This window comes from Oryctolagus cuniculus, chromosome 15 (genome assembly GCF_051225735.1).
Source record: "Oryctolagus cuniculus isolate XC-2025 breed Fujian yellow rabbit chromosome 15, ASM5122573v1, whole genome shotgun sequence".
Taxonomy (NCBI): Eukaryota; Metazoa; Chordata; class Mammalia; order Lagomorpha; family Leporidae; genus Oryctolagus; species Oryctolagus cuniculus.
In genome coordinates, this window is record NC_142881.1 from 38301537 (window position 1) to 38314017 (window position 12481).

The following is a 12481-nucleotide window of genomic DNA, read 5'->3' on the forward strand; positions in this document are numbered from 1 at the left end:
CCAAATACCTGTCCCCTGTGTTTTGTTTTGTTTTTGTCTCTGATATTTCCACAAGGTAAAGCAGGGTAATGTTTTCACTAATAGTTATTCCTAATACAGTCCTTGCCTCTTCAGAGAAATACGTGAACACCTCTAGAGAAGCAAGGCAGCCTGTTTCAAGCAGTATTGTCCTTACTGAGTTAAGGTTGCTCCTCTGGCCCTTTGACAGGCCTTCCTTTTTAAAATTCAGGTTGGGAAAAAAATAACCTGAAAATGGGGAAATATCATTGGGAAATCTAGATGTGTTTACCCATTGTCCAATTGTGGCTTTCTCTAGGTCAAATAATACACATTCCTGTTGTCTCAGGTCCCTTCCTTCCGTTGCTCCCACCCGTGACAGTGACAAGCCAAGGATGCTTTGCATGTAGTTGTCCTGATGTTTGTCAGGTCTTGTTTTCTCTCTACTCCTCAACTCTACCCACCCCCATGCTAGGGAAGGCTGTAGGTAGATTTACCATGCCACCATGTGGCTTAAGTTGGCATAGTCTTCACAGTCAGAACACCTGCTACCACCTGGAAGTATGACAGCATGTGTTGCCACTTTTCAATTGAGTAACTTGAGCAACATCTTCCTGAATCTCCATACAGAAATAGCCCTGTTGCATATCTCTGTATCATTAGGATCTCTCCAGAATGGATAGCTTTTCACTCTGAAAATACTCTTAACTTCCCAACATCTGATTCACAGCAGAAGCCTAAGGGCGTGTTCCTGTTACTTCAGGTGTGCGAACTGCCCTTGTGAATCAACTTGGCATTTGTAGCAAACCTAGAAGATCTGTCGTCAGGTTTAATCTTCCTTTTTTTCCAGAAGCCAAGACTTCTTTGTCATCCTGGGGTGTCCTGTGGCTCTTTTGCATCTATTTTGTCCTTCTTTCCAAAGAAAAGAAATGAGGCTTCTGGGTTCACAGAGTTTTTAAGAGTCTGTAGACATGAATGTGTTACTTCTTTTGGGAGTCCTCATTCCTGCACCACCCCATTTGGCTTAGACACTGCCTTAGGATTGTCTTGGAAGTGTAAGTGAATGATAGGAACAAGACCCTGGGGTAGAACAGAGTGGGGACTCATTCTGCTTTCCTCTCTGATGCACCAAGGTCCCTTTCAGATTTCTGTGAGAATCCGGAATGGATCCAAGGAACCATGATTGGGGTTCATATTTAGCTGCAGAAGCTCAGTTAGCGTCAGCTTGAGGACTTTGTGGGAAAGCTTTATGTTCCACACAGCTTCAGTATTCTTGTTTCCCTCTCCAGTCTGGCTCAGTGAAGCTGATCACAAGATCTGTTGTATGAATTAGACTCAGAGTATTGTTGCTGCGACTATGGAAAGTCATTCGTGAGACAACTTGAATTGACTTTGTACTACAGATCATCTTGTCCAAAATACAGCGTGCCCTTGGGTAGAGAGCAACCAGACCTGCCAATTTTTCACCTCCATGATCACCAAATGGACCCTATGAAGAATGTCTGCATGGAAACAAAACAATGGAAAGTAGTCTGGAGTCCTGGCTTCTCAGGGACTCTGCTTGCTGACACTCCGGTGTGAACACCAGACTCTTTCACCTGTATGCCTTGCACCATTACTCTCTTCTCACTTGGCTAAATATGAAGAACATGCTGCTGGGAGCTACTCTGTCCCTGCCCTCTATAGTTGATGGTTTGGAATGTGGATTCATTGACTGCTGTAGGCATACTGGGTGGTTTTACTATCTCTTTCAAAAAGACACATCCTTTGACCAAGGGCTCCGGTTTCCTAAGTGGGATTGAGATCACAAAAGGCAGGTGAACTCAGGAATGTTTTAGTTGACTCTTAAAAAGATCTTTACTACTTTTCTTCTGTTTTTCTCTCCTTTCTCCAAGTAGTTAAAATGGTGGCTTTGCTTCATATCTCCACTTGTCTTTAATCAGAGGAAGGGAATTTGTATGGAATGTTCCTTTATTAACTGACAAGGTTAAAAAGGTTAAAAAATCCTCTAAAACTTAGTCTCTAAAACTACCTGTATGTTCTAATGCCTGTAGGTGAATGCAGATTTTCTACATAAGAAATAAAAATGCAGGATTGGAAATTTATACAACTAGAAGAAATCATACTCTGTGTTTGTTAGTCACCAATGCATTGGTAGATAAATTAGTTTCTTTTTTAATACTGTTTTCACAACATTAAAAGTATTGAAAAAAGTAGTTGCTCAGTGGAAAAGTGGCTAATTTTCTCAATAATTGGAAACCCTATTTAGTATTCAATAGTTAGAAATTCTGTTGAGTACTTAAGTGACATCCTTTTGGTGTGTGAGTCTAGTATGGGTTCAGCCAGCAGGAAGTATGCTGAGTGAAGACTCAGTGGTTGAATAAAAGAACAAATACAAACATCAGTTGTTTGGTATTGTTTACTTTCCTTCAAAGGTGAACGTAACATTAGGGTAGAAATTTGGGAAATTTTCATGTTCTCCTTCTGGCTTCTCAACAAATTGCCATTCACTTGAGTGATGAGATTCGTTGTTTGTCAGATTTTTGGTGACCAAGAAAATGACACTGTATAAACTCATAGGTGGAAATGATTTCTTTATAATTATTTTTCATAAAAGCATAAGTGGGTGAGGGCTTATGCTTCCTGTCAGAAATACTTAACTGCTAGCAACATCATCATGATCTGGTCTTTTGGCACACAAAGGTGATTTTACTGAAGCAGGTAAGAGTCGTAAAGTCACTGCGTGCTTGTGCTTGCGGAAGGTGCCTTCTCAGGCATCACAGGATCCCTAACACTCCTTTGGTGTCCACTAGGATGTGCAAGAATCTGTAGTTGTAGTAACTCTTCTCCTAAGCTGGAGCTTCAGGCTTGTGACTTTGTGCTTCTTTTTATATCAGGTACTTTCCTGAGACCTTCCTAAAGTGGAAAAGTTCTGTGAGTTCCTTGCATTCGTTTCTTCTTCACTCACTAGTCTTCAAGAGTTTTCCCACTCTTATGCAATCCCAGGAGAAGCTGGGTCTTTGGAAAATTGGTATTAAATTTGCAGAGCCTTGAGGTTACTTATTTTGCTAAGGGAGATTCATTAATGACTAGAAGTAACAATTCTGTCTTCCATTTCTTGGTCTCTGTAACTGGAATAACACTAGCCATTTGGAGAGATCCCTAGACGCCATCAAAGGTTGTTCCAATGAAGTCTAAGGAACCACTGAACTCTGATATTCAGAGTATGGGCACGGTTGTCCTCGCCTTGTTTGAATGAATGAAATTTCTGGATTCTGCCCCAACACTGAAGTCAGAAGAATCTACTTGTTTCTAACTGGCCATGCTCCCTTGGCTGACACAGCTCAAGAATTCTAACCATAATAGGATAGTTGGGATGGCTTTCTGCTGCTCTATCTTTATTAGCATGGGCTGTTATTACTAGCTTATTTTCTCATCCTTTGAAAATGACCTGTGGGTTGCAGGTCATTCTTATTAAAAATAGGCACTTAGAAACCAAGCACCAATACTAGGTAGTCTGGTATGGAAACAAGTTTCGAAGAAGGAGAAGGATAACCTTGCTGACATGATGAGAGTTTTTCTCACTACCTCTGTAGTTTCCTGTTACAGGAACCAGTACCGCTCAGCTTTTCTTCTGTTTATAAAACTCCGGCAAGGTCCTTCTACCATTCAACCCTGGTATCTGCTGCAAAGCTATTCCCCACCCCACCATGCCGCCTACCTTCTACTCGGATACTGATTCCTGTGGAATTATTCTGCATGGTGGTTATTGTAGCCTGGCTGTAGTTCAGGTCATCTAACTTTCTCCCTTCCAAATAAACCAAACAATGGACGTATTTGAGGGAAATGGATTTTGGGGATCACTACCCAGAGGTAGAACTGAATCTTTTGGACTTAATACCATGCAAATGACCTGAAAGAAATGGTCATACCCAAAGGAGGTGCTGTCCAGTATCAAGTAAACAAATGCCTTCAGCCATTTGGAATGCAGTAAGTATTACACGTCTCTCCTGGGTACCTTTATAACAGGGATGATTTTAGAATATCTGGCCTTTGGAATTGTCCAGTTTCTAAATGACTACTGTTTGAATGTTTTGTAAATATGCCAATATGAAGGCATATTTAGAAGAAACATGGCAAAGAATACAGATCGGACCTTTGACTCTATAGCAAGGTCTGGGATGAGTGTAGTTTTACCACTTTTGTGGCAGTTTAGTGCTTCCTGGAACATTGTAAGTGCTCAATAAATGTTCATTGCTGCTGTTAGTTAATTATTTGTATTATTTAAAATTCAACATGAGAGGTACTATGGAGATTGCTCAGTGGACTAGAATACACCCTTTAAAAATCTTCAGATTTTTTTTCAAATGTAGAGAGTAAGGTTGTAAACAACTACTGTAGTTGAAACAAGGAATTAATTCCTTCTGTAACTTTATCTAACAGTGTGACATTACTAATTGGTTTCAGACCTAGAAGTCAGTAAGTAGGACTGTTTTTATTAACATGTTAGGGTATCATGAAATATTTTGCCTACTCAGAGCCATTCTAATGGGCTAAGCAGGTAGAGGTTAGAACAAATAGATTACTGATAGATCATCCCTTTATATTGTTGCTAAAGTTCTGATTATGCAGCTCTTGTGTGTGTATGATTGTAAACTATTAATTTATTTTCATCTCATTTAAATATACCATAGGAGGCTCTCCCCTGATTGAGTTATGAGACTGGTGTGGACATTCTTCATGAAACTTAACATGGGTTTTCCTTTTCTTAATTATACTGCATGATCCTCAAGTAATTCTTCCTCCTCCTAGGCAAGGGTACCTCCCAGGCATTTACACCTGGCTCTGTTTTATTTTCTTGCAGTTGAGCTGGCGATGATCATGGACCGTTTGTATGGTGGTGTCTGCTATGCTGGTATTGATACAGACCCAGAGCTGAAGTACCCCAAGGGTGCTGGCCGTGTGGCGTTCTCCAATCAGCAGAGCTACATTGCAGCCATCAGCGCTCGCTTTGTGCAGCTCCAACACAATGACATTGACAAACGGGTAAGCAACTACTCAGAGCAGAATTGTAGAATCGCTGTGGAAAGGAAATAGTCTATTCTGTGGCTCCCTGGGAAGAAAAGCACCTTGTCTTAAGTGAGCAGCTCTACCTCGCATGGCCATTAGTCCATGAGCTCACTGCCTAAAAAAGAGAGCACCCTTGGTATTTAAGGTGTTAATGAACCTTCTGCCTCACCCATCTCCAGGGTGATGTCACGCATATGAAAATAGCCCTGCTGAATTTAGCATACCAAGCCAGTGCTGTTCGAAAGATGATGCTAGAAACTAGAGTGAGGGCTGCACGTTGCAGAGGCGTTGTAGCTCCAGAGTTTGTCAGAAGGCGTGTGTGGGAAGGGCCTGCCTTTTCCTTGGCTGTAGCTCAGTCACCTCCCCAGGATTTCTCTACAGTGGAAGCTTGGAGTGGGTGGGTGCTGAAGATGGCCCTGGGGCCTGATGATATGGGGCATCTAGGTTTGGACCCAGGATAAGTCAACAGGGTAAGCCCTTGGAACTATGACCTGAGGGGACAGATGTGTGATGTCACTACCTTGCACAGTGCCTCAGAGTATGTGGTGAAAGCCCCATGGTGCAAGGTTCCAGCTTCTCCAGATTGTAGCTGCAAAGATGAGAAGATCTAGGGGGTGTGCAAGCTACTGTGGTCTGGGCACTCCTCAGATCCCCTCCCAGAGCCTCAGGCTGAGAATGACCAAGGTTAAAGAATTGCTTGCAGCAGTCTTGCTAGAGCTCTTAAGTCTGGCCTTGCTCCTATCAAGCTGTACGGCCCAGGGCAGCTCGCTGCAGCTCTCGTGGCCTTGGTTTCCTTGTCTGTGTGCTTGCATCTCACAACCTCATTCCCTGAACAGTGTGAAGACCAAGTGCCAGTAATAGTGAAATTCCCAATTTTAGCTTTGTTACATAGCAGTGCTCTGCATTATTGGTTGATTCTGAATAGGAACTGTCAGACTCTTACATTCAAACAGCATTAAATGAGAACAACATTAGGCTGGTTTTACTTCTCATGTAAAGAAGAAAAATGACCCACTGTGTCTATTTGGATAAGCCAGTTGGTATTTTTTAAAAATTCACATGGTTAAAAATGTAAATTTGTAGAATGGAACAAAAAATGGAAATTAACAGCCTTCTCAAACAGTTCGTCTTCCAGAAAAGCAAATACATTAGTTTCTTGTTTCCTTCCCTTAAATATTTGTCCCTGTGCCATAATATACATATTTTTAATTTACCTAAAAATGATAATTATCATGTTATTCTGCACCTTACATTGTTAATATATTAAAATATTATATATTTTTAAAAAGTGATGCTAAGAGTGCCTTAATGAAGGTTGCGAGCTGTTGACTTGTACTACATAGCACACTTAGAACAAATAAACTTGGACTTTTAAATTTCAGGAGTATATATATAAAATTTTTAATTTCTGCAAGAAATTCTCTGCCGGACCATACATAGTCGAAGTTACTGGAGCCAGATCAGTTCTGTACCTCTTAACAGCCTCTCCAGCTCCTTGTGTGCCAGTAGCTTTTGTGGACAAACATGGTTTTAAATCCCTTAAATCCCAGCTCTGCCACTATTTGGAAGCTTCGGGGAATGGAAGATGGTAGGAGCTAATCTGGGAGCTAAGCTAGTAGATGGAAAGAGTAGATGGGAGAATAGCACCAAATCTTGAACACGTGCGTATGCAGTTGTGCCGTGGCTGTTAATACTTTCAGTGAAGGATATTCTTGGGGCATGTACTGGACTGGAATTAATAAAGTAGTAAATATGTTCTATTATGAAGTTTCATCTGTACTCCCTAGAATCAATTTTGACAAATTTTGTGTAGTAGACAAATTTCTTAGGAGGTGGAAATTTCAATTGGTGATGGATTTTCTTTTATATTCAACAAAATCATGTTTTATGATGACTATTTGATCAAATTATAAAAACCAGTGCTTAGGATAAACATGTTGTGAGTAAATGGTGGTATTTTGTTTCAGTTTTTCCTTTTTAAGATCTATTTATTTATTTGAAGGCGTTACAGAGAGAGAGATCTTTCATCCACTGGTTACTCCCCAGATGACCTCAACAGCCGGGGGTGGGCCAGGCCAAAGCCCGGAGCTTCTTCCAGGTCTCCCACGTGAGTGCAAAGGCTCACTCACTTGGGCCATCTTCTACTGCTTTCCCAGGCGTGGCAGAGAGCTGGATCAGAAGTGGAGCAGCCAGGATTCAAACCGGCGCCCAGACGCTGGCATCACAGGTGGCAGCTTAACGTGCTACACCACATGCTGGCCCCATGTTTCTTTATTTTTTAATTAAAATGAATAAAACAATTTATTCAGATTTTTAAAATATCCTTGGAATTAATGGTGATTCAGAGAGATAATAAGTATTCAACTGTGTTCCTGATTTTCAAGTACACATAGCATCCTTTTTTATAGCAGTAATCCTCAACAAAGACAGGCATGGTGTCGATCTCCTTCTCTGCCTGATCCTGAGAACTTATCCATTGCTTGATTTAGCTTCAGAGATCCAAAAACGTTTGTTAAATTAGCACATGATGTCCCTTGGAGATTCTCTTAACTATTGATGCAGTTGACAGTACATTTGGGTTTCTTATATGCCAGATTCCATTACATTGAGACTGCTCTGGCTCTCTCACTGGTAAACCCAGGCAATAAACTTAAACTTGAAGAGTTTTGGATTTTCATCTGTGTGGAAGTAGGCTTCTTTGTTTTTGTCTGAAGCCAGAACTAGTAACCAGACAGAAGGCACGCAGATCCTGGAGATAACCAAAGGGATTCTAGGAGAGGACTCCATGTCCATGAGAGTCATGGGAGTGGGAGCACTGGGATCACTGAAAGTGGTGAAGTCCCTGCCTCCCCCTGCTGTCCCCAGGGCCCAATCCATCTTCATGTACCAGGTGGAAGCTGGCTTCTTTGTCACGGTTCACTTGTGAGCATCACTCTCCTTTCTCCCTGTTTTCTGTCCCCTTCTTACAGCCTTCTTGCTTTGAACATAGTCAACAACACCTGATTTTGTTGTCTCTGGAATTTTGAACCTCTGTTAACTGAAGCCTTCCTAGATGCCTTTTTATGTTCACTCATAGTTTTTTTTTTTTAATTCTTCTTTCTCTCAAAGATTAAATTTGAGCTTCCTAGCGAGCTCCCATCATATATGAGCACATCGGTATTTCCATAGGTGGTATCCTTTTCCTTTCTCAGAAAACAAAATGATTGTTGATGATGATTTACAGAGATTTTCTATCCTTAGACACATCTTTTTTTCTGAATCACCCCTCAGGTTTCTAGGAACAGTCTTATGGCAAAGGTTCTGAAACTGGCATGCTAAAAGTGAGGAGCTCAGGTCCACCTGTGCTCATGATCTTTTTATTGCAAATTCTAAGCTGCTACATCGATTCTTTCCTTCCTTCTGATAAGAGCCTACAGTTGCTCTTAAGCTGAGATCTTGACCAGTCTAAATAGCATCAATCTTTATTATCTTTCTATGCAGAAAGGAGCCTCCTTTACCGTCTGTATCTTTATAAATATTGGTTCAGTGGAATCACTTGTTTTTTTTTTTTTTTTTAAGCATTTCTGTAGGTGCCATTTTAAGGAACACTCGATTCCTGTTTCCAACACAACGCTTTCACTGTATATGTTGTGGGAGTGGGAGGGGACCACCTGCAGCACAGCAGTGCTTGGCCATGAGGTCAGACAATCCGTGAAGTGTCTGGAACTACCATATTCCAGTGTGTTCTCTCTGGTTGCACTCCTGTGTAAACTGTGGGAGGTACATAAAAAAGAAATTGACTCATGCATTTTCTTTGCCTCTTTTATGTACAACTAGTTTTGTTCAAAAAGGACAACTCTTTGGAGAGTGCATATTTATTACTGTTACTGCTGCTCTTTGGCTAAGCTTTTAGATGGAGAGGTTTATGAGGGAAATCCAACTTTATAGACTTGTTCTCACCATCTTAGCTTCTTTTTAGCTTACCTATGGAATATAAAATAATACATGTCAGCATGCACCATTGACAGGAACAGGGGATCCCGCAGCTTTGGCACTTGCGTTTTTGCTGTCATTTCCAGGATATCATGATCTTCTATGAGGATGTGTTTTGTTTGTAACAGTTTTATTGAGCTATTCTGTGGATTCACACACTGTACAATTCACTTATTTAAAATGTACAATAAAATATTTTAGTACATTTACATCATTGTGCAGCCATCACTATGGTCAGTTTTAAAATCAGAAAGAAGTATTTTAATGCACAGCCTTTAAGTCTGCAGTTAAAGAATCAATTGCACAGAAGTGACAATGGGGAGGTATGCTGCGTTTATCTTTTGTAATCCCTTAGCTCATTGAAATGACAGAATCGTACTTATTTAACCTGTGTTCTTCAAAGTCACAAAAACAAAGTACCCCGGGCAATTGAGGCAAACTTCTGAACCTCATGATATCTATGATTAGAGTCCTCTTTGTTGGACTGAGTTGATACATTTGTACATTAGGGGTAGTGTTTGGCCTACTAGTTAAGCTACCAGTTGGGACACCCATGTCCCATAGTGAGTGCCTGGGTTCAAGTCCCAGCTTCACTTCCAGTTCCCACTAACTACTAATATACATTTAGAGGTAGCAGTGATAGTTCAAGGGGTTGGATCCCTGCACCTACATGAGAGACCTGGATTAAGTTTCCAGTTCCTAATTTGGCCTGGCCTACCCTTGGCAGTTGTGGGCATCTGTTGAGTGAACCAGTAGGTAGGATCTCTCTCTGCTTCTGCCTCTCAAGTAAGTTAAATAAATTAATGTTAATTTGGAAGGATTGATAAGGTGGAAGGGACTTCTGTTGTAGGTCCTTACAGAGTTACCCTATCTTGACCCTGCCACCTGTGCCCAAGTGCCTGAATGGGAAAGCTTGGCACACATCAGGTACTCAGTACTATGTGCAGTAAATTTATGATGATATTTGGGAGGGCGGGCTAGTAGCACCATGGAAGGCTGTTGGGATATTGGATATCTCAAGTTGATGCTCATCTCAAGTTACTTCCTGTTGGTCTGACCAGTTCAACTTTATTCTGTGTCCAGTTCTTTACTTATTTACATAGCAACCAGAGTGATGTTTCAAAATCATAATTTAAGTCTTTCCTTGCCTTTAAACCTTTTGATTATGTTTACTGTCCTAAGGATAAATATCAAAATCTTTGAAATTGCCTAAATGACCTTTCAGGTACTGTATATTTCTGCCTTAGCTCTCCATTTTCTCCCCCTTTATCAGCCAAAATTGGTTTTCTTCTCTGTTTCTCAGGGTCATTGTATGTACTCTTACCTGACTAATCCTTTTCCTTCAGGTGTCAGCCTAATTGTGATTTTCTTTTTCTTTTTCTTTTTCTTTTGACAGGCAGAGTTAGACAGTAAGAGAGAGAGACAGAGAGAAAGGTCTTCCTTCCTTTGGTTCACCCCACAAACGGCCACTACAGCCTGCACACTGCACCAATCCGAAGCCAGGAGCCAGGTGCTTCCTCCTGGTCTCCCATGCAGGTGCAGGGCCCAAGCACTTGGGCCATCCTCAACTGCCTTCCTGGGCCACAGCAGAGAGCTGGACTGGAAGCGGAGCAACCAGGACAGAATCCGGCGCCCTGACCGGGACTAGAACCGGGGTGCTGGCGCCACAGGTGGAAGATTAGCCAAGTGAGCCACGGCACCAGCCAGTGATTTTCTTTTTAGGATTTACTTATTCACTTGAAGGAGAGAGATAGAGATAGAGATAGAGAGCGAGAGTGAGAGAGAGAGAAAGGAGATATCTTCCATCTGCTGGTTTATTCCCCAAATGGCTGAAATAGTCGGGGATGGGCTTGGTCAAAGCCAGTAGCCTGGAGCCCCATCAGGTTTCCCATGTGATGGCAGAGGCCCAGATGCCTGGGCCATCCTTCTCTGCCTGCACAGGCACATTAGCGGGAAGGTGGATGGGAAGCAGAGCAACCTCGACTCCAGCCGGCACTCTGATAGGGGATTCCGGCTTTGCAGGAAGCAGCTTAGCTCACTACGCCAATTGTGATGTGTTTTGGAACCCTTTCTTCATTGTCATAATTCCCAGCCTTTGTAGAATTAAACACCACTGTATTGAAATAATGCCGTGTTTAATATACATCTACTCTGTCAAACAGGACAATCCATGAGGGTAATAACTGCATTCTGTTAAGCTAACTACTGTTTACTCAATCCCTGACACACAGTGGATATACATTAATTATTTACTTTGAATGAATGCTGGCTGTTTTAGAGGTGATCCCAGGTGGAGGCCCTTGGATCCCAGCCTTTGGCTTATCCATTTATCAGAGAGCACTCTGCTCAGCTTTCCTTTACTTAGTGAAGAACACACGAGTGATAAAGAAATTTAGGTTTGCCATTTAGGTGGTCTTTGATATTTAGACCATGAGTTTGTCCAACCCCTCTTATTTTGCACCAGCAGAGAATCTGGGTGAGGTTTGCCGACCCTCCCAAGACCCCTGCCAATTGAGCCGAGCAACTTCTGCTCGTGGGACTTACTTCCCAAGCCTTGCTGCTCATCCAGGGCCCAATTTTTCTTCAGACCCATTTTTTCTATGAAGTCCTTTTTTCCATCGACCCAGGTTAGGAACCCCTGATATTGTAGATCCCTTATTGAATTTTATATTATATTATATATATTGTTTGAAATAACTTTTCAGGAATTTGAATTGCATGAATCAGGGCACGTCTGGAATGTTTCAGGAGTTTCTAGTGTGTTTAAATCATTTTGAACATTATTATAAGTTTGAAAGTTTTCTGTGCTTTTTGCTGTTTTTTTTTTTAAAGATTATATTTGTTTATTTATTAGAGAGTTATGGGGGCCAGCGCTATGGCGCAGTGGGTTAACGCCCTGGCCTGAAGCGCCGGCATCCCATATGGGCGCTGGTTCTAATCCTGGCTGCTCCACTTCCGATCCAGCTCTCTGCTATGGCCTGGGAAAGCAGTAGAAGATGGCCCAAGTCCTTGGGCCCCTGCACCCACGTGGGAGACCCGGAGAAAGCTCCTGGCTCCTGGCTTCAGATCAGCACAGTTCCGGCCGTTGTGGCCAGTTGGGGAGTGAACCAGTGGATGGAAGACCTCTCTCCCTCTCTCTCTCTGCCTCTCCTCTCTCTGTGTAACTCTGACTTTCAAGTAAATAAATAAATATTTTTAAAAAAAAGACAGTTATGGAACACACACACACACACCCAAAGAGAAAGAGAGAGAAAGAGAGATCGATCTTCCATTCACTGTTTTACTCCCCAAGTAACTACAACAGCCTGACCCAGCCCAGGCCAAAGACAGGAACCTGGAACTCCACTCAGGTCTCCCACAGGAATGGCAGAGGCCCCAGCACTTGAATCAGCCTCTGCTCTCTTCCCAGGCACATTATCAGGGTGCTGGAACAGAAGCAGAG

The 12481-nt window shown here is 42.0% G+C and overlaps 1 protein-coding gene across 18 annotated transcripts in view; it reads left to right on the forward strand.

Annotated features, from left to right (window-relative positions):
- Nucleotides 1-12481, forward strand: part of CPEB3 (cytoplasmic polyadenylation element binding protein 3) — a 276927-nt gene that overhangs the window by 185254 nt on the left and 79192 nt on the right. For 17 of the 18 annotated variants that reach the window (XR_016222134.1, XM_051823381.3, XM_070057624.2 and 14 more), the window contains one exon: nt 4862-5043. Coding sequence is in view for 17 of the 18 variants with exons in the window: in XM_051823381.3 (XP_051679341.2) it covers nt 4862-5043 (182 nt within the window). In the remaining variant the exon portion in view is untranslated. Of the gene's footprint in view, nt 1-4861; nt 5044-7069; nt 7186-12481 lie in introns of those variants that run through there. The other variant, XM_051823388.3, reaches the window with a different exon arrangement.